Source organism: Oncorhynchus mykiss, chromosome 9 (assembly GCF_057628025.1).
Source record: "Oncorhynchus mykiss isolate SJ-2025 chromosome 9, ASM5762802v1, whole genome shotgun sequence".
NCBI classification, from domain to species: Eukaryota; Metazoa; Chordata; class Actinopteri; order Salmoniformes; family Salmonidae; genus Oncorhynchus; species Oncorhynchus mykiss.
In genome coordinates this window covers 67951249-67975001 of record NC_143030.1, presented here as the reverse complement: position 1 = coordinate 67975001, position 23753 = coordinate 67951249, and the positions used below count along the sequence as shown (strand labels likewise).

General features: G+C 40.8%; 1 protein-coding gene across 2 annotated transcripts in view; it reads right to left on the bottom strand.

The window, feature by feature from the left end:
* Positions 1 to 14174: 14174 nt before the first annotated feature.
* The window catches only part of LOC110532607 (uncharacterized), a 50429-nt gene continuing 40850 nt past the window's right edge, over positions 14175 to 23753 (bottom strand). For both annotated transcript variants that reach the window (XM_021616654.3, XM_021616653.3), the window contains exons 13-17: positions 20408 to 20537; positions 20268 to 20300; positions 19768 to 19865; positions 19333 to 19416; positions 14175 to 15378 (exon numbers count right to left, since the gene is read on the bottom strand). In XM_021616654.3, the coding sequence (XP_021472329.3) occupies positions 15277 to 15378; positions 19333 to 19416; positions 19768 to 19865; positions 20268 to 20300; positions 20408 to 20537 (447 nt within the window). In that variant the 3' untranslated portion in view covers positions 14175 to 15276. The remainder of the gene's footprint in view (positions 15379 to 19332; positions 19417 to 19767; positions 19866 to 20267; positions 20301 to 20407; positions 20538 to 23753) is intronic.

The following is a 23753-nucleotide window of genomic DNA, read 5'->3' as shown; positions in this document are numbered from 1 at the left end:
GTGGGTAATACGATGTCTAATTGTTAAAAAAAAAAATCAATATGGGTGACTCTTAAAAAATGTCTTGTACAGACACCCTTACCTAAACAGCACCGTCACCTGAGAAGTAAAAATCAAAAGGAGAGAAACTGGGAATTGAATAACTGCAGTTCACATAGCTAAATAAATGAAAGAATAATCTTATTGTAATATGGATTGCTCTTAAAATAGCCTTTGGTTGTGCATAGGGTAGTCTATGATGTTGCCAGGGAACAGCACTCTCTTTCGAAGAAATAGGAGGTGAAGATCTCCCGCACAAGGATTGCCTCCTGACCTCCATCCTTGAAACATCCTGCAGAGCAGTAGACCTCTCCTCTGGCACACGGCGGCAAGCTGCAGAACCCCTCCTGGTCCTCGTGTCCATCCTCATGAGGTTATGCAGAACATAGGTACCCTTCACATGCCTGAATTCCCCCAGGAGGCAGTCCCAGATGGCCCTGGTAACCCAACCTTGCAGTGCCCTACACGGTAACTGTATGCAATCATTTTAAAGGAATCTCCAATTGCAAGGTATCTGTAGGAATATGGAAGTTAATGTTATTATTAGTCTTTTACATCAAAGGTCATTGTGGATTACTAAAATATAATATCTCATAACAAATCATGATAACATGCTGACCAGACACGTCGCGTGTGCGAGTGTCGCAAAATACATTTAGAAGTCCATGTTATTCAATTATTGCACCCACACTGCTCGCGCGCGCCAACGAGCGTCTGCGATGCCAAGGGCTAAATAGAACTCCTTTCTATTTCTGACGCAGATGGCGCTGCAAGTCTTGCCTCTCCCATCTCCTCATTGGTTTACAGAAGCAGGTACCCACATGCCATCTCCTCATTGGTTATACCCACGTGGGTGATTGAAAGACAAACTGTTTTGCCGGTCATCGTGGTAATACTATGAAAGTTTAGATGCCGATCACCATATGAGTTCAAAGATGAAAAAGCCTGGAAGGAGGAGAGATGACTAGAAATGATTCGGTTGGCCGTTTTATGTGTGGATTAATTTTCGGAGTAGAGAACCTTGTGCATTTCAGGTAAAATTACAACTCAATGTTTATATCCCAGGACAAATTAGCTAGCAGCTGCAAGCTAGCTAAATAGGACAAATTAGCTAGCAAGTGCAAGATAACTAGCTAAATTGCTATACATGTTTAATGCTTTTCGACCTGTCCCCAAATTAATGTAATTGGTTCAGAGTTTGTTTTGATATTTTAACCTGCGTGTCGTGATCACGTTTGGTGTAGGAAGACAAAATAAATGTATGCATGATAGCACACGATGGCACAAGCACACAGACGGTTTGGGTTCCGTGTAAAATTGGATGGATAGATAGATGAATGTGCAAAAATACAGTATGTGCATGTGTAGCATGTGAGAACAGCAGGATCATATCAAGGATAGCATCACAAATGAATACATAAACACTACTTGAAGCTTGATGATGAGTTGATTATTTGAATCAGCTGTGCAGTGCCAAGGCAAAAACAAAAATGTGCACCCATTTGAGTCCTCAGGACCAGGACTGAGAACCACTGCTATTCATTGGGACCTATTCATCTGCAGACAGGCTTTCACAGCTCTCTGTATCTGAGGACAGAAAACATCACAAGAAACAGAATTCATTATACTCAAATTAGACAACACTGAATATTATGTTTATGTTAATAATATGTCACTTCTAGGTACTGGAACAATACAAAAGTACCTGCCCTATCCAGAATATCCTACTCTCTCACTTTGACAGTTGGGGCTGCTATCCTTTCACCCTCCTCCATGGATGTTAGCTAGCTACCTACAAATAAACTTTTTTTTTTTTTTTTTTACAATGATAAATAGATCAAGATAGCTAGCTAATATGAAGTTGGGTAGCTGGTGATATTTAATTCACTTGGCTAGCTAGCTATACATTATGTAAAGTTGGCTCGATAGCTAGTTAGCTATGTTAGCAGCTCATTTGAGTTAGCCTGCACTGTAGCTAGTTAGCTAATAATACATCGTTGTTTTTTTTTACATTTTCGAAATGTACTTACTTACTTGAATAGGTTCTCACAGCCATATGAATGATTGCAAAGATGGCAGCAAAGTTTGTCACCAGAGCGGTTTAGAGCGTATTACTACAGTGCATTTGGAAAGTATTCAGACCCCTTGATTTTTTTCTCATTTACAGAAATTACATTACAGAAATGTTTACACATTTATAAAATAAAGAAAATGGGACAAGACTGTAAATACCAATTGGGGAGAAAAAGGGGTAAAAGTACAACAACAACAAACATATATGGAACTTAAAATGGGTACAGTCTCAGTTCACAATAAACACATGCTGGAAGGATTTTCACAACATTCAAGTTTGCACTCAGCAGACGTGAAATTTGATCAGTGACAAAAAAAATTGAGGGAACATTGGTTATGGGTATGCTTGTCATTGGCAAGGACTAGGGAGTTTTTTTGCATAAAAATAAATGTAAAAGAGCTACGCACAGGCAAAATCCTAGAGGAAAACATGGTTCAGTCTGATTTCCAACAGACACTGAGAGACAAATGAACCTGTCAGCAGGACAATAGTTGCTTACCAAGACGACATTGAATGTTCCTGAGTGGCCTAGTTACATTTTGGACATAAATTGGCTTGAAAATCTATGGCAACACCTGAAAATGGCTGTCTAGCAATGATCAACCACCAATTTGACAGAGCTTAAAGGTGATTTTAACATGTATTGACTGAGAGTTGTGAATACTTATGTAAATGAGATATTTCTGTATTAAATTTTCAATAAACTTCCTAAAATGTCTAAAAACATCTTTTCACTTAGACATTATACGGTATTGTGTGTAAATGGGTGAGACATTTTTTATTTAATCCATTTTGAATTCAGGCTGTAACACAACTGTAATGCCCGGGGTGTAGTGGAGGAAGGAGGAGACAGAGAGTTCAGAGTAAGCTACTTCATTATACACCGACCAGGTGAAAACAGACGTCACTCAAAACAAATGCCTCAAAACACAGGGGAACTAAACACTCCCAAAAAACAGCTCACATACAAATCAAATCAAATTTTATTTGTCACATACACATGGTTAGCAGATGTTAATGCGAGTGTAGCGAAATGCTTGTGCTTCTAGTTCCGACAATGCAGTAATAGCCAACAAGTAATCTAGCTAACAATTCCAAAATGACTACCTTATAGACACAAGTGTGAGGGGATAAAGAATATGTACATAAAGATATAAGAATGAGTGATGGTACAGAGCTGCATAGGCAAGATACAGTAGATGGTATTGAGTGCAGTATATACATATGAGATGAGTATGTAAACAAAGTGGCATAGTTAAAGTGGCTAGTGATACATGTATTACATAAATATGCAGTAGATGATATAGAGTACAGTATGTACATATACATATGAGATTAATAATGTAGGGTATGTAAACATTATATTAGGTAGCATTGTTTAAAGTGGCTAGTGATATATTTTACATCATTTCCTATCATTTCCTTGTGCAGACCTCACTACCCTCTGGAGAGCCTTACGGTTGTGGGCAGAGCAGTTGCCGTACCAGGCGGTGATACAGCCCGACAGGATGATCTCGATTGTGCATCTGTAGAAGTTTGTGAGTGCTTTTGGTGACAAGACGAATTTCTTCAGCCTCCTGAGGTTGAAGAGGCATTGCTGCACCTTCTTCACGATGCTGTCTGTTTGGGTGGACCAATTCAGTTTGTCTGTGATGTGTACGCTGAGGAACTTAAAACTTACTACCCTCTCCACTACTGTTCCATCGATGTGGATAGGGGGGTGTTCCCTCTGCTGTTTCCTGAAGTCCACAATCATCTCCTTAGTTTTGTTGACGTTGAGTGTGAGGTTATTTTCCTGACACCACACTCCGAGGGCCCTCACCTCCTCCCTGTAAGCCGTCTCGCCGTTGTTGGTAATCAAGCCTACCACTGTTGTGTCGTCCGCAAACTTGATGATTGAGTTGGAGGCGTGTGTGGCCACGCAGTCATGGGTGAACAGGGAGTACAGGAGAGGGCTCAGAACGCACCCTTGTGGGGCCCCAGTGTTGAGGATCAGCGGGGTGGAAATGTTGTTGCCTACCCTCACCACCTGGGGGCGGCCCGTCAGGAAGTCCAGTACCCAGTTGCACAGGGCGGGGTCGAAACCCAGGGTCTCGAGCTTGATGACGAGCTTGGAGGGCACTATGGTGTTAAATGCCGAGCTGTAGTCGATGAACAGCATTCTCACATAGGTATTCCTCTTGTCCAGATGGGTTAGGGCAGTGTGCAGTGTGGTTGAGATTGCATCGTCTGTGGACCTATTTGGGCGGTAAGCAAATTTGAGTGGGTCTAGGGTTTCAGGTAGGGTGGAGGTGATATGGTCCTTGACTAGTCTCTCAAAGCACTTCATGATGATGGAAGTGAGTGCTACGGGGCGGTAGTCGTTTAGCTCAGTTACCTTAGCTTTCTTGGGAACCGGAACAATGGTGGCCCTCTTGAAGCATGTGGGAACAACAGACTGGGATAGGGATTGATTGAATATGTCCTTAAACACACCAGCCAGCTGGTCTGCGCATGCTCTGAGGGCGCGGCTGGGGATGCCGTCTGGGCCTGCATCCTTGCGAGGGTTGACACGTTTAAATGTTTTCCTCACGTTGGCTGCAGTGAAGTAGAGTCCGCATGTTTTAGTTGCGGGCCGTTTCAGTGGCTCTGTATTGTCCTCAAAGCGGGCAAAAAAGTTATTTAGTCTGCCTGGGAGCAAGACATCCTGGTCCGTGACGGGGCTGGTTTTCTTTTTGTAATCCGTGATTGACTGTAGACCCTGCCACATACCTCTTGTGTCTGAGCTGTTGAATTGAGATTCTACTTTGTCTCTATACTGACGCTTAGCTTGTTTGATTGCCTTGCGGAGGGAATAGTTACACTGTTTGTATTCGGTCATGTTTCCGGTCACCTTGCCCTGATTAAAAGCAGTGGTTCGGGCTTTCAGTTTCACGCGAATGCTGCCATCAATCCACGGTTTCTGGTTTGGGAATGTTTTAATCGTTGCTATGGGAACGACATCTTCAACGAACGTTCTAATGAACTCGCTCACCGAATCAGCGTATTCGTCAATGTTGTTGTCTGACGCAATACGAAACATATCCCAGTCCACGTGATGGAAGCAGTCTTGGAGTGTGGAATCAGATTGGTCGGACCAGCGTTGAACAGACCTTAGCGTGGGAGCATCTTGTTTTAGTTTCTGTCTGTAGGCAGGGATCAACAAAATGGAGTCGTGGTCAGCTTTTCCGAAAGGAGGGCGGGGCAGGGCCTTATATGCGTTGCGGAAGTTAGAATAGCAGTGATCCAAGGTTTTTCCAGCCCTGGTTGCGCAATTGATATGCTGATAAAATTTAGGGAGACTTGTTTTCAGATTAGCCTTGTTAAAATCCCCAGCTACAATGAATGCAGCCTCCGGATAAATGGATTCCAGTTTGCAAAGAGTCAAATAAAGTTTGTTCAGAGCCATCAATGTGTCTGCTTGGGGGGGAATATATACGGCTGTGATTATAATCGAAGAGAATTCCCTCGGTAGATAATGCGGTCGACATTTGATTGTGATGATTTCTAAATCAGGTGAACAGAAGGACTTGAGTACCTGTATGTTGTTATGATCACACCACGTCACGTTAACCATGAAGCATACGCCCCCGCCCCTCTTCTTACCAGAAAGATGTTTGTTTCTGTCTGCGCGATGCGTGGAGAAACCAGCTGGCTGCACGGACTCCGATAGCGTCTCTCCAGTGAGCCATATTTCCATGAAGCAAAGAACGTTACAGTCTCTGATGTCCCTCTGGAATGCTACCCTTGCTCGGATTTCATCAACCTTGTTGTCAAGAGACTGGACATTGGCGAGTAGAATGCTAGGGAGTGGTGCACGATGTGCCCGTCTCCGGAGTCTGACCAGAAGACCGCTCCGTTTCCCCCTTTTACGAAGTCGTTTTTTTGGGTCGCCGGCTGGGATCCATTCCGTTGTCCTGGGTGAAAGGCAGAACACAGGATCCGCTTCGCGAAAGTCATATTCTTGGTCGTACTGATGGTGAGTTGACGCTGCTCTTATGTTCAGTAGTTCTTCTCGACTGTATGTAATGAAACCTAAGATGACCTGGGGTACCAATGTAAGAAATAACACGTACAAAAACAGAAAACTGCATAGTTTCCTAGGAACGCGAAGCGAGGCGGCCATCTCTGTCGGCGCCGGAAGTCAATGGCTATCTACCCTCACCCTCGGATTATCTGCACTGATAATGCACACTCACATGACTCTCCTAACACTCTCTCTCTCTCACACACGCACATGCACACACAGACACACCGTATTGCTGCTACTATTTATTATATTCATCCTGCTGCTCAGCTACTTTACCCCTGCTCAGTGGTAACCTGTCATTCAGGGCAGAGCCCGATCTGTTTCGAGCCCCACCTGTTTAAATAAAAAATACAATTAAAAAAGTATATATTTTTTGCATGTTATTTTGGCATTAATACGTGTTACATATCAGTTTGCAAACAATGTAAAAATATATATATATTAGTGAATAACGCCGCATACAAACATGGTCTCTTTCTTGTTTCCTTGAGTAAGGCAGCTCCAAAATACAGCTACTTTCTGTGGGAGTGGGGCAGCCAGCGGAAAATAGGGGTTGGTAATGTTCTCTAGCTGCACCATGATTAGCTTTGTGTTCTGTCACTCTTGGGGACACTATGCAAAATCTATGGGGAGATCTCAAATATTCAAGCCCCTTGGGTGCTGCCATAGATTTTCGTTAGAAGTGCCCATCCACAGATAAGGTCAAATGGCCACGGATAAAATTACGTCAAATCACATTATATCTACCGTAACTTTGATTGGACTGATCATGTCAGCATCATACATTCAAAATCTTAGCTAGCAAGCTAGCAGTCATCATCAAAGTCGACAACTACTGGCAAATCCTTTTCAATCCTTGTCATATGAGGAGAAATTATACATAAAACGTATCGGTGCTCATCAGCCATTGGACATAAACATTACATAACAAGTTGGAAATCGCAAATTCAACAATTAGTGTTTTGGAAGGAATCAGTGGGTAACTGCAAGCGTTGCAAAGCCATCACTAGCCTGCTATTAAGGGGAGTGAGTGTGTGGTCCAAGTCTGGGTTTAAGGATCAATTTTCCAAGCTTGAAAGGATAAACATTCACATGCAACACCATGGGCCAGAAAAGGTTGAATAAATTGGCCATGCTGTCAAGCCAGCATGACTTCAGCCTCGTTCAAAACAACTAGAAACTCGGAACTGGGAAATCTCAGACTTCATTGAGTTCAAGACAACTGGGAACTCAGAAAAAAATTGCTCAGATTGGGAAAATATTTTTTGAATGGTCATCCAACTCGTAATTCCAAGCTCCGACCTGAAGCTCACTGATGTCATGATTCAACCTTGTTTTTTCTATAAATCTTGAGAATGCAAGATGCTGATGACAAAGTTTGATGACAAAATTTGCCCACAAGAAGGACCACCACCCCACCTTCCTGTTCAAGTGAGCACAGCACAGTCCAGAAATGCATTGTATGCTGCTGAATAAATTATGTAATATGCAGGGAGATATGTATACTGTAGTTAAGAAAGTAATCCTAAGTGTATGTTGTGTAGTAAGCTGTTAGTAGCCCATGTGCCTCACCCTGATCATTTGGTCCTTGGCCTACTGTTCTGACTTGGAGGTGCACATGTAGCCTATAGCCTGTTTTAGAGAAATGTAATGATTGAATATTGTAAGAGCTTTCATTGTCTGCTTATACCGTATACCACCTTTATTTATCCTACAGTTCTGACTTGGTGTACAGGGAGAATACTGTAAGAACAGCCCAATAGTTATATTCACTACGTCCATCCTAGTGCGCTCATTAATGTCTTAGTCAAAATTATGGATCCGCTCGTTGTCCCCTTATGCCATAGTTTGTACATTTCAATTGTCAGTAGAAATCACATTTGTGTAAGCAAGTCAGCCATGTCAACAATGTTTTTTAAAAGGCAGTAAATGAGGCTGAATGAAATGTTTCGCTGCCAGACAAGACTCTGCTGATAGGCAGGTGTAGCGGTGGTAAGGATTAACTCTATGGTGCTGAAAAGAAAGCTTTGTTGGGACAGCTTTATGTAGGCCCTAACAGTTTGTGGGCAGCGTTTGTCGCCATTATTATTATTAATGTATTTTTTTGTGTTCTGTTGTAGCTTTGCTATACAGGAGTTTACCCTGTGCGTGTAGTATAAACATTTAGAACAAGTGAAACTTGTTTTGTTGCTAGCGAACCTTTTGTGATTAAATATTATAGACTAAAATCGTTTTCTACCGAGTGGTGCAATGTTAGGCTAGCTAGCTACAGTACATGCTAGCAGGCTGTCTGCAACGTAGCTTCCCTCGTGCTGGCACTTGCTCACTTTACCTTTCCTCATGTTAGGTGTGCACTGTGTGCAGCGTTGAGATTCTCACCATTCATTGTATTACATTTATTTCATCCAATCCAGGTATGTAGGTCTACAGTTGTATGGCTATATCTATTGCATACATATGTGGCTAGTTTATCACTGTTTATAGTATAGCCCGGTGGTCTTTTGTAATGTGAATTGTTCAACATAATTTGTATAATTCAGAGCTTTTATAGCATCTAGAAGATAATAGCCAGCAGCATACCACCCTGCATACCACTGCTGGCTTGCGTTTAACGGGTGTCCTGTCTCTTTGCGGTCATTAAAGATCCCATGGCACTTATTGTAAGAGTAGGGGTGTTAACCCCAGTGTCCTGGCTAAATTCCTAATCTGGCCATCAAACCATCACAGTCACATAATAATCCCCGGTTTACAATTGCCTAATTTGTCCCCCTCCTCTCCCCTGTAACTATTCCCCAGGTCGTTGCTGCAAATGAGAATGTGTTCTCAGTCAATTTACCTGGTAAAATAACAGATAAATAAGTAATTACTTTGGAGTAATGTTGGATTATTTCACAGAAATATGTGAATCCCTTGAATGTACCATATCTGAGTCTGTTTTGATTCTACTGAGAAGAGGTGTGAATTGTGTGCATCATTGAGAAATTCACCATTCATTGTATTGTATTGCATTTATTTCTTCCAATCCAGATAAATGAAATACCAGAAACCAGCAATGAGTGCCCAGTGTCCTGTTCGTTAGCAATATACCAGAACACAACGCAGAAAAGTAGCCAGACAAGCTACATAAGCTGCATGTAAGCATTCCACTGTACCGTTTACACCTGCTGTATCCTTTGCATGTGACAAATAAGCTTCCCTTTGATTTGGTTTGATATAGTGTGTGTTTACCAGAGACAATAATGTGAAGACCAACATGCCTTGCACCAAAGTCAGGTTAAGATATAGGCCAAAGACTAGATAAGATTTATTTTAACCTGGAGTTATTCCTTATTGTATGTAGGCTACTACTGTCACCACATTCACTCTCACTCAGTTTAGCACAAGGCCAAAGACAGACAGGTGCCCCCATGTGAATCCATGTGAATCCTTAATATGGAATGGGTGTAGACAAAGAAGTTAAAACTTTGAAAGGCTTTTTCTCAAAATTGGGAATACAAGAATATCAACTATTAATGCAGCTTTGCTTTCCTGTATATTTCTCCAACTGTAGTGTATGATATACCATTACGCAGCTGAGTCCATACTTTTATACAATGTAAAAATATAAAAAAAATCACTTAAATTTGACATAAGCACCCCCCCCGCCCCCCCCCCCCCCCCCCCCCCCCCCCCAACCGCTCTTTTACACTGCTGCTACTCTCTGTTTTATCATATATGCATAGTCTCTTTAACTATACATTCATGTACATACTGCCTCAATTGGTCCGACCAACCAGCGCCCTGCACATTGGCTAACTGGGCTATCTGCATTGTGTCCCACCACCCGCCAACCCCTCTTTTTATGCTACTGCTACTCTCTGTTCATCATATATGTAGTCACTTTAACCAGATCTACATGTACATACTATCTCAATGAGCCTGACTAACCAGTGTCTGTATATTGCCTTGCTACTGTTATTTTCAAATGTCTTTTTACTGTTGTTTTATTTCTTTACTTACCTACACACACACACACACACACCTTTTTTTCCGCATTGTTTGTTAGAGCCTGTAAGTAAGCATTTCACTGTAAGGTTGTATACCTGTTGTATTCGGCGTACGTGACAAATCAACTTTGATTTGATTTGGACAGTGAAGCTAAAATTTTTTATTTGTCTCTATACGATAAAATGTTTTATATGAGGGAATGGTATTGAATGTCACCTTTAATTTAAGGTTGTTTTTATACGTATCTGTTTTACCGTTTATAAATATAAACACTTTATGGTTTTAGTCCTCACTATGTGAACAAGTCATAAGTATTTGGACAAATTCACTTACAGTGTCTTCGGATATTATTCAGACCCCTGAACTTTTTTCCACATTTTGTTGTGTTACAGCCTTATTCTAAAATTGATGAAATATGTTTTTTTCATCAGCAATCTACACACAATACCCCAAACTGACAAAGCGAAAATAGGTTTGTAGAAATGAGTTATGTACAAAAGTATTCAAACCCTTTGCGATAAGACTCGAAATTGAGCTCATGTGATTCCTGTTTCCATTCATCATCATTGAGATGTTTCTACAACCTGATTGGAGTCCACCTACGGTAAATTCAATTGATTGGACATGATTTGGAAATGCACACGCTTGTCTAAGGTACCACAGTTGACAGTGCATGTCAGAGCGAAATTCAAGCCATGAGGTCGAAGGAATTGTCCGTAGAGCTCCAAGACAGGCTTATGTTGAGGCACAGAGCTCGGGAAGGGTACCATAACATTTCTGCAGCATTGAAGGTTCCCGAAGAACACAATGGCCTCCATCATTCTTAAATGGAAGAAGTTAGAAACCACTAAGACTCCTTCTAGAGCTGGCCGTCTGGCCAAACTGAGCAATCGGGGGAGAAGGGCCTTGGTCAGGGAGGTGACCAAGAAACCGGTGGTCACTCTGACAGAGCTCTTGAGTTCCTATGTGTAGATGGGAGAACCTTCCAGAAGGACAATCATCTCTCCAGCACTCCACCAATCAGGCCTTTGTGGTAGAGTGGCTAGGCAGAAGTCGCTGCTCAGTAAAAGGGACATGACAGCCCTCTTGGAGTTTGCCAAAAGACACCTAAAGACTCTCAGCTCCAGAGCACTCAGGACCTCAGACTGGGGCGAAGGTTCACCTTCCAACAGGACGACCCTAAGTACACAGCCAAGACAACAAAGGTGTGGCTTTGGGAAAAGTTTCTGAATGACCCAGCCAGAGCCCAGACTTTAAAATAGCTGTGCAGCGACGCTCCCCATCCAACCTGACAGAGCTTGACAGGATCTGCAAAGAGGAATGGGAGAAACTACCCAATACAGGTGTGCCAAGCTTGTAGCGCCATACCCAAAAAGACTAGAGGCTGTAATCGCTGCCAAAGTTGCTTCAACAAAGTACTAAGTAAAGGGTCTAAATACTTATGTAAAAGTAATATTACTTTTTTTATGTTTTACAAATTTGCAAAAAATTCTAAATACCTGTTTTTGCTTTGACACTATGGGGTATTGTGTGTAGATTGATGAGGGAATTTTATTTTTGGAATCAATTTTAGAATAAGGCTGTAGTGTAACAAAATGTGGAAAAGGTCAAGGGGTCTGAATACTTTCCAAATGCATCAAGTAGTTTAATATTTGGTTCCATATCCCTTGCACGCAATGACTACCTCAAACTTGTGACTCTACAAACTCATTGGATGAATTTTCAGTTTGTTTTGGTTGTATTTCGTGTTATGTTTTGCCCATGTTAATGCTCAAATCTAAAGTTCTGGAGCATAGAGCCAAAAAATGTTGTTAAGCTTCACTGTCCAAATACATATGGAGGGGAGTATCTGTAATAATCAAAAGTTATTATTGTCCTAATTAAAAGGATTCATAGTTTCCATAGGAAACGGAAATAGTATTGATTGGCTGTTGCACACAGGAGTGGAATCAGACTAGTCTGGAATACTAAAGAGTATAATTTCCTTGTCTAAATAAAAGTTATATTACTTTCACATATTTATCTGAGTAGAGTGATTGTTAACAGACAGTGGACTTGGTAGTTAAATCAGAGCACTAGAGTTAGCCAGATACACTCAAATCTAACATATACAGTTGAAGTCGGAAGATGACATACACTTAGGTTGGAGTCATTGAAACTCATTTTTCAACCACCCAACAAATGTCTTATTAACAAACTATAGTTTGTCGGTAAGGAGATCTACTTTATGCATGACAAGTTATTTCTCCAACAATTGTTTACAGACAGATTTTTTCACTTATAATTCACTGTATCACAATTCCATTGGGTCAGAAGTTTAAATACACTAAGTTGACTGTGCATTTAAACAGCTTGGAGAATTTCAGAAAATGATGAGCGTACTTTGGTGCGAAAAGTGCAAATCAACCCCAGAACAACAGCAAAGGACCTTGTGAAGATGCTGGAGGAAACAGGTACAAAAGTATCTATATTCACAGTAAAACGAGTCCTATATCAACAGAACCTGAAAGGCCGCTCAGCAAGGAAGAAGCCACTGCTCCGAAATCGGCATAAAAAAAAGCCAGAGAATGGTTTGCAGCTGCACATGGGGACGAATATTGTCCTCTGGTCTGATGAAACAAAAATACAACTGTTTGGCCATAATGACCATCGTTATGTTTGGAGAAAAAAGGGGGATGTTTGCAAGCCGAAGAACACCATCCCAACCGTGAAGCACATGGTGGCAGCATCATGTTGTGGGGGTGCTTTGCTGCAGGAGGGACTGGTGCACTTTACAAAATAGATGGCATGAGGTAGGAAAATTATGTGGATATATTGAAGCAACATCAGTCAGGAAGTTTTAGCTTGATTGCAAATGGGTCTTCCAAATAGACAATGACACCAAGCATACTTCCAAAGTTGTGGTGGCAAAATGGCTTAAGGACAACAAAGTCAAGGTATTGGAGTGGCCATCACAAAACCCTGACCTCAATCCCATAGAAAATTTGTCGGCAGAAATGAAAAAGCGTGTGCGAGCAAGTAGGCATACAAACCTGACTTAGTTACACCAGCTCTGTCAGGAGGAATGGGCCAATATTCACCCAACTACTTGTGGGAAGCTTGTGGAAGGCTACCCGAAACATTTGACCCAAGTTAAACAATTTAAAGGCAATGCTACCAAATACTAATTGAGTGTATGTAAACTTCTGACCCACTGGGAATGTGGTGAAAGAAACAAAAGCTAAAATAAATCAATCTCTATACTATTATTCTGTCATTTCACATTCTTAAAATAAAGTGGTGATCCTAACTAACCTAAGACGGGGAATTTTTACTAGGATTAAAATGTCAGGAATTGTCAAAACTTCTGACTTCAACTGTAGGTTAAACACCTACTATAGCCATTTATAACATGGAGTGGTTGTGGGAGTCAAGGTGTCATATACATATTCTATCAGAACCCCTGTTTATACCTGGTTATAACTTGCATCCATTGTCCTGATCAAGTGTAGATGATTAAAAGACACATTGCGATCTGATTGTGATCAGATTTTCCTGACCACCTCCGGAGGTATTCAGGCACGCATTGTGTCTGTATATCTTACAAGATCTGGACCGAGAAATCATCTAAATCATAAATATTTTGCCCTCTAAAATCATTGACAGGTGACACCATTGGCTTATTACATCAATATAAGTGTCTTACAATGAATAAACATTATTTTGAAAGAATAGCTGTGAAATAATTTGCATAAAGGAAGGGACCAGGAAATATGGCCACAATGTGGACACAGTGGACAGATAACAGACACATTTTAATACCATGTGTAGACACATTTCTGGAAATGTGGGCTTAAATCAGAATATCGACAAGATCAGGACAAAGGCACCAGGTATAAACGGGGGTTTACATAAAAACAACCTGCTTTGAAGTTTCACACTTGACATGGCTAAGTAATATAATCAAATCAGATCAAATTTGTTTCAGAAATGAGAAAAAAAATATCCCAGACTTGGTAAATATGTAATATCATAAAAGTAAGTCATCTTCTGAATGAAAGCCACATTTAATCAAATATTTTCTGTACATTTTCAATTAATCAATCACTCTCTCTCTCTCATCAAATCAATATAAAGTATTTTCAAGCAATTGCTAACAGCACCCATTTTGCTGCTGCGTTACCAATTGCAAGTGAGGGAAGGACAATGGGAAAAAATATCAATTTCAGATGGCAAAAAGCACCAGATGCTGTCCAGAATCAGAGAAGGGTCCTGGATCCCTGACTGGAGTACTGGAATAGAAAATCTGTGTGTCCCCGACCAAGGCAAGAATGTCTGCACGTTCAGAGAAAAATGGGTAATCAGATGGACCATTTTCAGCTGGCGAGGCCACTGTGTGTGTGTTCTTTGTGATTCGGTTCCCTTGTCATCAGACAGACAGCTGTGGACAGAAAGTAGAGAGCTTGGGACTATAAGTTTCTATCAGAATTTTTGTCCAAATTAAGTTATCGACATAGCCTTGTTCTGTTAAATGTTCTCTGCCTACAGTATATAGTACACTAAATATCCCAATTCATGTTTTTAAGTTCAAAATAATACACGCTCAACATTGCTGACACCATTCAAACCAGTAGGCTTTCCTCCTGTCTCATAACTTCAATTCAATACATTTTTTCAATCGATTTCAGACAATTTGTCACAATGAATTCCGACCAACTATCAGTCTACTGTCTTCAAACAATATACAGTACCTGTTATATATCCCATATAGATTCCTATTAATTACAGCAAAGCATTATACACTCTAATATTTTCCCACTGAAATTGCAATCCCCAAGTCTAGCTGCCTGAACATAGTATTAAACCACAGCTTGTGTGGCATCTTAGTGCACACAAATAACAATAATAATATTAATAGTAATGTGATTTATATAGCGCTTTTCAAAGACCCAAAGACGCTTAAAGGTTTCTAGGTTGCCATTAATGTTATATGTCACTGATCTGTGCAATTTCTAAGAAGTCTCGGCCTCTTTACAATTTGAAGTAAATAAACTTGTATTTGTATGTGCATAATTACAAAGTATGCAGCACTGAATTGTGTTTGGATTGGCTGAAGATTTATAGATAGTCACACAAGGACAGCAAATTGTTATCTGATTTCAGCATGTGTCCCCTTGAAGTCGTTGACAAACTGGCACACCAAGCCAAACAGCTCCTGAGAATCTTGATCCATTGGCTCTCCGAATTTAACCTTCAAGAAAAAAGACAAATGACCCAAGGTATTATTTTTGACATCTCAAGTCCAAAGCACTTCAGTTGCTTTCATTCTTTCAGAGGTTATAATACATTTGTCTAATTCCTGGGGTTAACCGATGTCCCTGGTTTGATTGGGAAGCATAACGTAAGTCCAGTTCATTGCAAACTCCATTTATAATAATGAGCTGCTAAACTGTGTGAGCATGGAAGCAATTATTGGACTTAAATATCTTCAATGAGACAGACGGGTGGCCATGGCATGAATCCATGGCCACACTTAACTCACTACAGGGTTAGCTAATACAAAGGGTGTGTCATTAAAACAGTGGCTCAAGAATAACATCTAATATCAGTCAAACACGGCTCAACTGCTACAGTATTTGACCACACCACTAATCAGAAAAGCTACGCCAACAACACTGCAGCACATATGGAACTCTGAATTTAACCTATAAACTTTAAAGTATTTTGATGCATTTCATCCCAAATTAACATGCACAAGTTACAGTAACACTGGGAGAACAATTTAAGCATGCAGTATAGTCTACTACCATTGGTTCCGTGTCTGACTGCAGCAATTTTGTTCCCCTGGGGAGCAGAGAGAAGGTTCTGATAATGTCACAGATATAAGCTGTGTCAGGGTCAGTCTTCTCTCTCTCTCTGTCTCTCTCCTCTCTATGCTGCTGCTGGCTCAGGCTGTAGCACATCATTATTGGTGTGCGTACGTGCGTCCGTGTGTGTGCAAGAGGGTGGGAAGGATAAAGTTTGGAGTGCACAGGAATTTAATTGTGGAACCTACTATATCACAATTTCCTGGCAAGGCTCACCCCTCACCCTGTCAAGGCTCACCCGTCACTCTGTCAAGGCTCACAACTCAAACCCAGAACACAGCAGAGTCAGATGGACTCTTTGTGATGGTGGATTGTCCTTCTGGAAATAGGGGAGGTTGGAAAATGGCCGTTACTTTCTTTAAAAATACATTGTTCTGTAAGAGTTTTACTTTGTTCTGAATGGGCAGAAACAGCCCCTATGCTGATGCCAAACTACACTAAAATAAAGGTGTACTAAGTTGGTAAATATCCCTAAGCATCTTCTTATGTGTATCAAAAAGTAACACTCCGTCATCTTGTCTATGACTGAATCTGAGAGACAAACCACTTCCGTTAGATACCTAATAACATCCAGTGTATTATACTATTAATAGGGATAGCTTCTAATACCCTCCTGTGTATATATTATTAATAGGGACAGACTCTAATACCCTCCTGCTTATTATAGTATTAATAGGGACAGACTCTAATACCCTCCTATGTATTACACTATTACTAGGGATAGACTCTAATATCCTCCTGCTCATTATAGTATTAATAGGGACAGACTCTAATTTCCTCCTGCGTATTATAGTATTAATAGGGACAGACTCTAATAACCTCCTTTGTATTACAGTATTAATAGGGACAGACTATAAAACCCTCCTGTGTATTACAGTATTAATAGGGCTTCGTAGTAGCTTAGTGGTTAAGAGGTTGGGCCAGTAACCAAAAGGTTGCTGGTTTGAATCTCCGAGCTGACTAGGTGAAACCTATTGATGTGCCCTTGAGCAAATCACTTAACACTAATTGCTCCTGTAAGTCGTTCTGGATAAGATTGTCTGCTAAATGGCTAAAATGTAAAATAGGGACCGACTCCAATACCCTCCTGTGTATTGCAGTATTAATAGGGACAGTCTGTGGTCTAAGCTAACTATTGTATATCAAGTTTAAGCATCTGCTGCAGAAGTAACCTTGAAGATACATTTTTTTTTTTTAAATATCCTGTTTGGGATAGGGGGCAGCATTTTCACGTTTGGATGAAAAGCGTGTCCAGAGTAAACTGCCTGCTACTTAGGCCCAGTTGCTAATATATGCATATTATTAGTAGATTTGGATAGAAAAAACTCTGAAGTTTCTAAAACTGTTTGAATGATGAACTCATATGGCAGGCGAAAACCTGAGAAAAATCCAACCAGTAAGTGGGAAATCTGAGGTTTGTACTTTTTCAACTCATTGCCTATCCAATATACAGTGTCTATGGGGTCAAATTGCACTTCCTATGGCTTCCACTAGATGTCAACAGTCTTTAGAACCTTGTTTGATGCTTCTACTGTGAAGGAGTGGGGAATGGGAGCTGAATGAGTCAGAGGTCTGCCAGAGTGGCATGAGCTGATCAAGCTTGCTCATGTGAGAGTTAGCTTGCGTTCCATTGCAATTCTACGGGTTGGAACATTATTGAAGATTTATGTTAAAAACATCCTAAAGATTGATTCTATACTTCGTTTGACATGTTTCTACGAACTGTAGTATGACTTTTCTTCTGAACTTTCGCCTGGACTTGCCCACGCGTCATGAGTTTGGACTGAACGCGCTAACAAAAGGAGGTATTTGGACATAAATTATGGTTTTTATCGAACAAATCACACATTTATTGTGGAACTGGGATTCCTGGGAGTGCATTCTGATGAAGATCATAAAAGGTAAGTGAATATTTATACCGTTACTTCTGTTGACTCCTCAACATTGCGGATATCTGTATGGCTTGTTATGTTGTCTGAGCGCTGTACTCAGATTATTGCATGGTTTGCTTTTTCAGTAAAGTTTTTTGAAATCTGACACAGCGGTTGCATTAAGGAGAAGTATATCTCTAATTATGTGCATAACACTTGTATCTTATATTAAAGTTTATGATGACTATTTCTGTAAATTGATGTCTGTAAATTGATGTCTCTGCAAAATCACCGGATGTTTTGGAAGCAAAACATTACTGAACAATAACGCGCCAATGTAAATTGAGATTTTTTTTATATAAATATGAACTTTATCAAACAAAACATACATGTATTGTGTAACAAGTCCTATGAGTGCCATCTGAGGAAGATCAAAGGTTAGTGATTAATTTTATCTCTATTACTTATTTTTGGGACTCCTCTCTTTAGCTGGAAAATGGATGTATGTGTTTTTTTGACTAGGCTCTGACCTAACATAATCATATGTTGTGCTTTTGCTGTAAAGCCTTTTTGAAATCGGACAGGATGGGTAGATTAACAAGAAGTTAAGCTTTAATTTGGTGTATTGCACTTGTGAATGTATAAAAGTTACATATTTCCCAAAAATAATTTTGAATTCCGCGTGCTGCCTTTTCAGCAAAATGTTGTCCGCTAGTGGAACCCCTAGACATAAGAAGATATACACTACCGTTCAAAAGTTTGGGGTCAGTTAGAAATGTCCTTGTTTTTGTCCATTAAAATAACATCAACTTGATCAGAAATACAGCGTATGTCTACTAAGCAAGAGAACAAGTACATTAGAGTGTCTAGTTTGAGAAACCGATGCCTCACAAGTCCTCAACATGCAGCTTCATTAAAAAGTACCGGCAAAGCACCAGTCTCGACGTCAACAGTGAAGAGGCGACTCCGGGATGCTGGCCCTCTAGGTAGAGTTCCTCTGTCCAGTGTCTGTGTTCTTTTTCCCATCTTAATATTACATTTTTATTGGCCAGTCTGAGAAATGGCTTTATGTTTGCAACTCTGCCTAGAAGGCCAGCATCCCGGAGTCGCCTCTTCACTGTTGACCTTGAGACTGGTGCTTTGCCGGTACTATTTAATGAAGCTGCCAGTTGACAACTTGTGAGGCGTCTGTTTCTCAAACTAGACACTAATGTACTTGTCCTCTTGCTCAATTGTGCACTGGGACCTTTCTTTGCTTTTCTTTCAAAAACAAGGACATTTCTAAGTGACTGCAAACTTTTGAACGGTAGTGTATATCCTCTTCAATCCCCATTCCACCCTCCATAGAGGAAAGATAGATAAGCTGAAACAATGGAAAAGGGCCATCTCAACATTTCAGGACTAGAGGAACCATTTATCTCCGGAGGGGCAACACAACAGACATTAAAATAATAACTCAGGGATTACCAATATGTCAGTGTAGAGTTTCTTCATCTCCTCAGACCTCTTTGTCAGCAGGGAGAGATCGGTTTTGTACTTCTCAATCGCCATCTTGGGTGAGAGGGAGAAAGTAGAACATTATTTGATGTATAGTATCAGAATACCTTCTGTTTTTTTGTTGCATCACAAAACTACCACTGCAAACTGACAGCAGACACCATAAGAGAAAAATAATGCAATATGAAGCAACACTCAGTATATCGGGCAAATAGAAATGAACTTCCCTATGATGTGCTCATCTTGAGATAAGCACTGTGAATTAACGATATAGTGTGATGGTGAAATGCAACTGACTGATGCTAATTCAGCGTGTCAAAGTTTTTCTTGTGTTTCTCTTAATCTTATATCTGTTTGTCTGAATATGAACTGAAAAGAAAGAACAGGTCTATCAGAATAACTTACCTTCAGGTCTTTGAAAAACTTTGGGTGTTGATCGCCTTGGTTTCTTCTCTTGTACGTTTTCTTGTACTGAATGGTCTTCTGTAACTCATTCTTGAGAACTGGAGGGGATGACACATCATGTCCATCATCCATCATACCTGATCACTGAAGCAAATACTCTCTACTTGAAATCACTATTTTCTCCTTTCTGCTGCTGGATCAAGCCAAGTGGCTGATCTGCACTCATGTCAACTATTCAACACAATTCTTCAGCCAAAAAGTAATCATAAATGTCTATACATGAAGCTGATATTAGGCCTATATGTCTTCACACTTTACATTTAATTGCGCCATCAAACCGGTCATCTCTTTGAACTAGCTAGATCATCCTATCTTAGATAATATTATTCATAGGTATATAAAAAATACAGTCACTATAATTAGATCTCAGCACTGTAAAGAGCAACACCTGTTTTTTACAGAGACATTATTGGACAGAATTGGAAACGTGGTAGACTCACCGTCCACTTCAGCAGTAAGGCCTTTAATGGAAGCTGATCAGAAACACAGAGAGAAATACCTAACTGTTTTACCTAAACTGCTCCAATTGAAACATAAAGTACAGGTTTTCGGGGCTTTGACCAAAATCTTGATTACTTACCCCCAGGGACAGTTTCGAATTCCGTCAACTCTTGTGGAAAAGTGGCCAAGCCGGGTTCGTGCAACATGATCTGCTCCACAAGGGCATGCAGCAAGGTGAACTTCCTGTCTATCCCACGGAGCTGGGAGATCTGTGGGGTTCATGTGGGACATTCGAAGGTGGCGTGCAACACGCTCTCCATTATAAAAACAGTTAACGATAAATCAAATATTCATTTTATTGGTCACATGCAGATGTTTTTGTGAGTGTAGTGAAATGCTTGTGCTTCAGGTTCTGACAGTGCAGTAATATCTAACAAGTAATCTAACAACTCAACAACAACTTCCTAATACACACACATCTAAGTAAAGGGATTGAATAAGAATATATACATATAAATATATGGATGAGTGATGACCGAGCGGCAATAGGCAAGATGCAAAAGATGGTATAAAAATACAGTATATACACATATGGGATGAGTAATGAAAGATATGCAAACATTATTAAAGAGGCATTATTAAAGTGACTAGTGATCCATTTATTAAAGTGGCCAATGAATTCAAGCCTGTATGTAGGCAGCAGCCTCTCTGTGTTAGTGACAGTTGTTTCCACTAGCGGAACCCCTCGCCAACAGCCAATGAAATTGCAGGGCACCAAATACAAATCCATAGAAATCTCATTAATCAAATTTCTCAAACATACAAGTATTAGGCACCATTTTAAAGATAAAATTATCGTTAATCCAGCCAGACTGTCTGATTTCAAAAGTGCTTTACAGCGAAAGCTCCACAAACGATTATGTTAGGTCACCACCAAGTCACAGAAAAACCCAGCCATTTTTCCAGCCAAAGAGAGGAGTCACAAAAAGCACGAATAGAGATCAAATAATTAATCACTAACCTTTGATGATCTTCATCAGATGACACTCATAGGACTTCATGTTACACAATACATGTATGTTTTGATCGATAAAGTGCATATTTATATCCAAAAATCTAATTTTACATTGGTGTGTTATGTTCAGTAGTTAAAAAACATGTTGTGATTTTGCAGTGAGCCACATTAATTCACAGAAATATTCATTATAAATGTTGATGAAAATTGAAGTGTTATGCATGGAACTTTAGATACACTTCTCCTTAATTAATGCAACCGCTGTGTCAGTTTTCAAAAAAACTTAACGGAAAATAATCTGAGTATGGCGCTCAGAGCCCAAACCAGCCAAAATAAATATCCGCCATGTTGCGCAGTCAATATTAGTCAGAAATAGCATTATAAATATTCACTTACATTTGATGATCTTCATCAGAATACACTCCCAGGAATCGCAGTTCCACAATAAATATTTGTTTTGTAAGATAATGTCCATCATTTATGTCCAAATAGCTTCTTTAGTTAGCGCTTTATGTAAACAAATCCAAACACGTGTTCAGGTCCAGCCGAACGTCGGACGAAAAGTTATATTACAGGTCGTAGAAACTTGTCAAACTAAGTATAGAATTAATCTTAAGGATGTTTTTATCATAAATTTTCAATAATGTTCCAACCGGAGAATTCAATTTTCTGTGGAAAAGCAATGGAACGAGAGCTACCTCTCATGTGAAATGCGCGTGACTGAGAACAAGGCTGCTGCCAGACCCCTTAGTCAAACAGCTCTCATTCGCTCCCCCTTCACAGTAGAAGCCTGAAACAACGTTCTAAAGATGGTTGACATCTAGTGGAAGCCTTAGGAAGTGCAAAATGACCCATATCCCACTGTGTATTCGATAGGGGCTGAGTTTAAAAACTACAAAACTCAGATTTCCCACTTCCTGTCTCAGGTTTTTGCCTGCCATATGAGTTCTGTTATACTCACAGACATTATTCAAACAGTTTTATAAACTTCAGAGTGTTTTCTATCAAGTACTACTAATAATATGCATATATTAGCATCTGGGACTGAGTAGGATGCAGTTTACTCTGGGCACGCTTTTCATCCAAAAGTGAAAATGCTGCCCCCTATCCCAAAGAAGTTTAACAGTCTGATGGCCTTGAAATAGAAGCTGTTTTCAGTCTCTCGGTCCCAGCTTTGATGCACCTGTACTGACCTCGCCTTCTGCATGGTAGCGGGGGGATCAGACAGTGGCTCAGGTGGTTGTTGTCCTTGATGATCTTTTTGGCCTTCCTGTGACATCAGGTGCTGTAGGTGTCCTGGAGGGCAGGTAGTTTGCCCCCAGTGATGCGTTGTGCAGACCGCACCACCTTCTGGAGAGCCTTGCGGTTGTGGGTGGTGCAGTTGCCATACAAGGAGGTGATACAGCCTGATAGGATGCTCTCAATTGTGCATCTGTAAAAGTTTGTGAGGGTTTTAGGTGACAAGACACATTTTTTCAGCCTCTTGAGGTTGAAGAGGTGTTGTTGCGCCTTCTTCACCACACTGTCTGTGTGGGTGGACGTTTTCAGTTTGTCCGTGATGTGTATGCCGAGGAACTTAAAACGTTTCACCTTCTTCACTGCTGTCTTGTCGATGTGGATAGGGGGTACTCGCTCTGCTATTTCCTGAAGTTCACGATCATCTCCTTTGTTTTGTTCACTTTGAGTGAGAGGTTGTTTTCCTGACACCACATTCCAAGAGACCATCACCTCCTCCACATAGGCTGTCTTGCCATTGTTGGTGATCAAGCCTACTACTGTTGTGTCGTCTGGAAACTTGGGTGATTGAGTTGGAGGCATGCATGTCCATGCAGTCATGGGTGAACAGGGAGTACAGGAGGGGGCTGAGCATGCACCCTTGTCGGGCCCCAGTTTTGAGGATCAGTGAAGTGGAGATGTTGTTTCCTAACTTCACCACCTGGGGGGCGGCCCGTCAGGAAGTCCAGGACCCAATTGCACAGGGCGGGGTTGAGAGCCAGCGCCTCAAGCTTAATGGTGAGCTTGGAGGGTACTATGGTGTTGAATGCTGAGCTGTAGTCAATGAACAGCATTTCTGCATAGGTATTTCTCTAGTTCAGATGGGATAGGCGAGTATGCAGTGTGAAGGCGATTGCATTGTCTGTGGACCTATTGGGATGGTATTCAAATTGAAGTGGCTCTAGGGTGGCAGGTAAGGTGGGGGTGATATGATCCTTGACTAGTCTCTCAAAACACTTCATGCTGACAGAATGTGTGCTATGGGGCGATAGTCATTTAGTTCAGTTACCTTTGCCTTCTTATACAGGTACAATGGTGGTCATCTTGAAGTATGTTGGGACAGCAGACTGGGATAGAGAGAGATTGAATATGTCCGTAAACACACCAGCCAGCTGGTCTGCGTGTGCTCTGAGGACGCGGCTAGGGATGTCTAGGCCGGCAGCATTGCGAGCATTGCGACACGTTTAAATGTCTT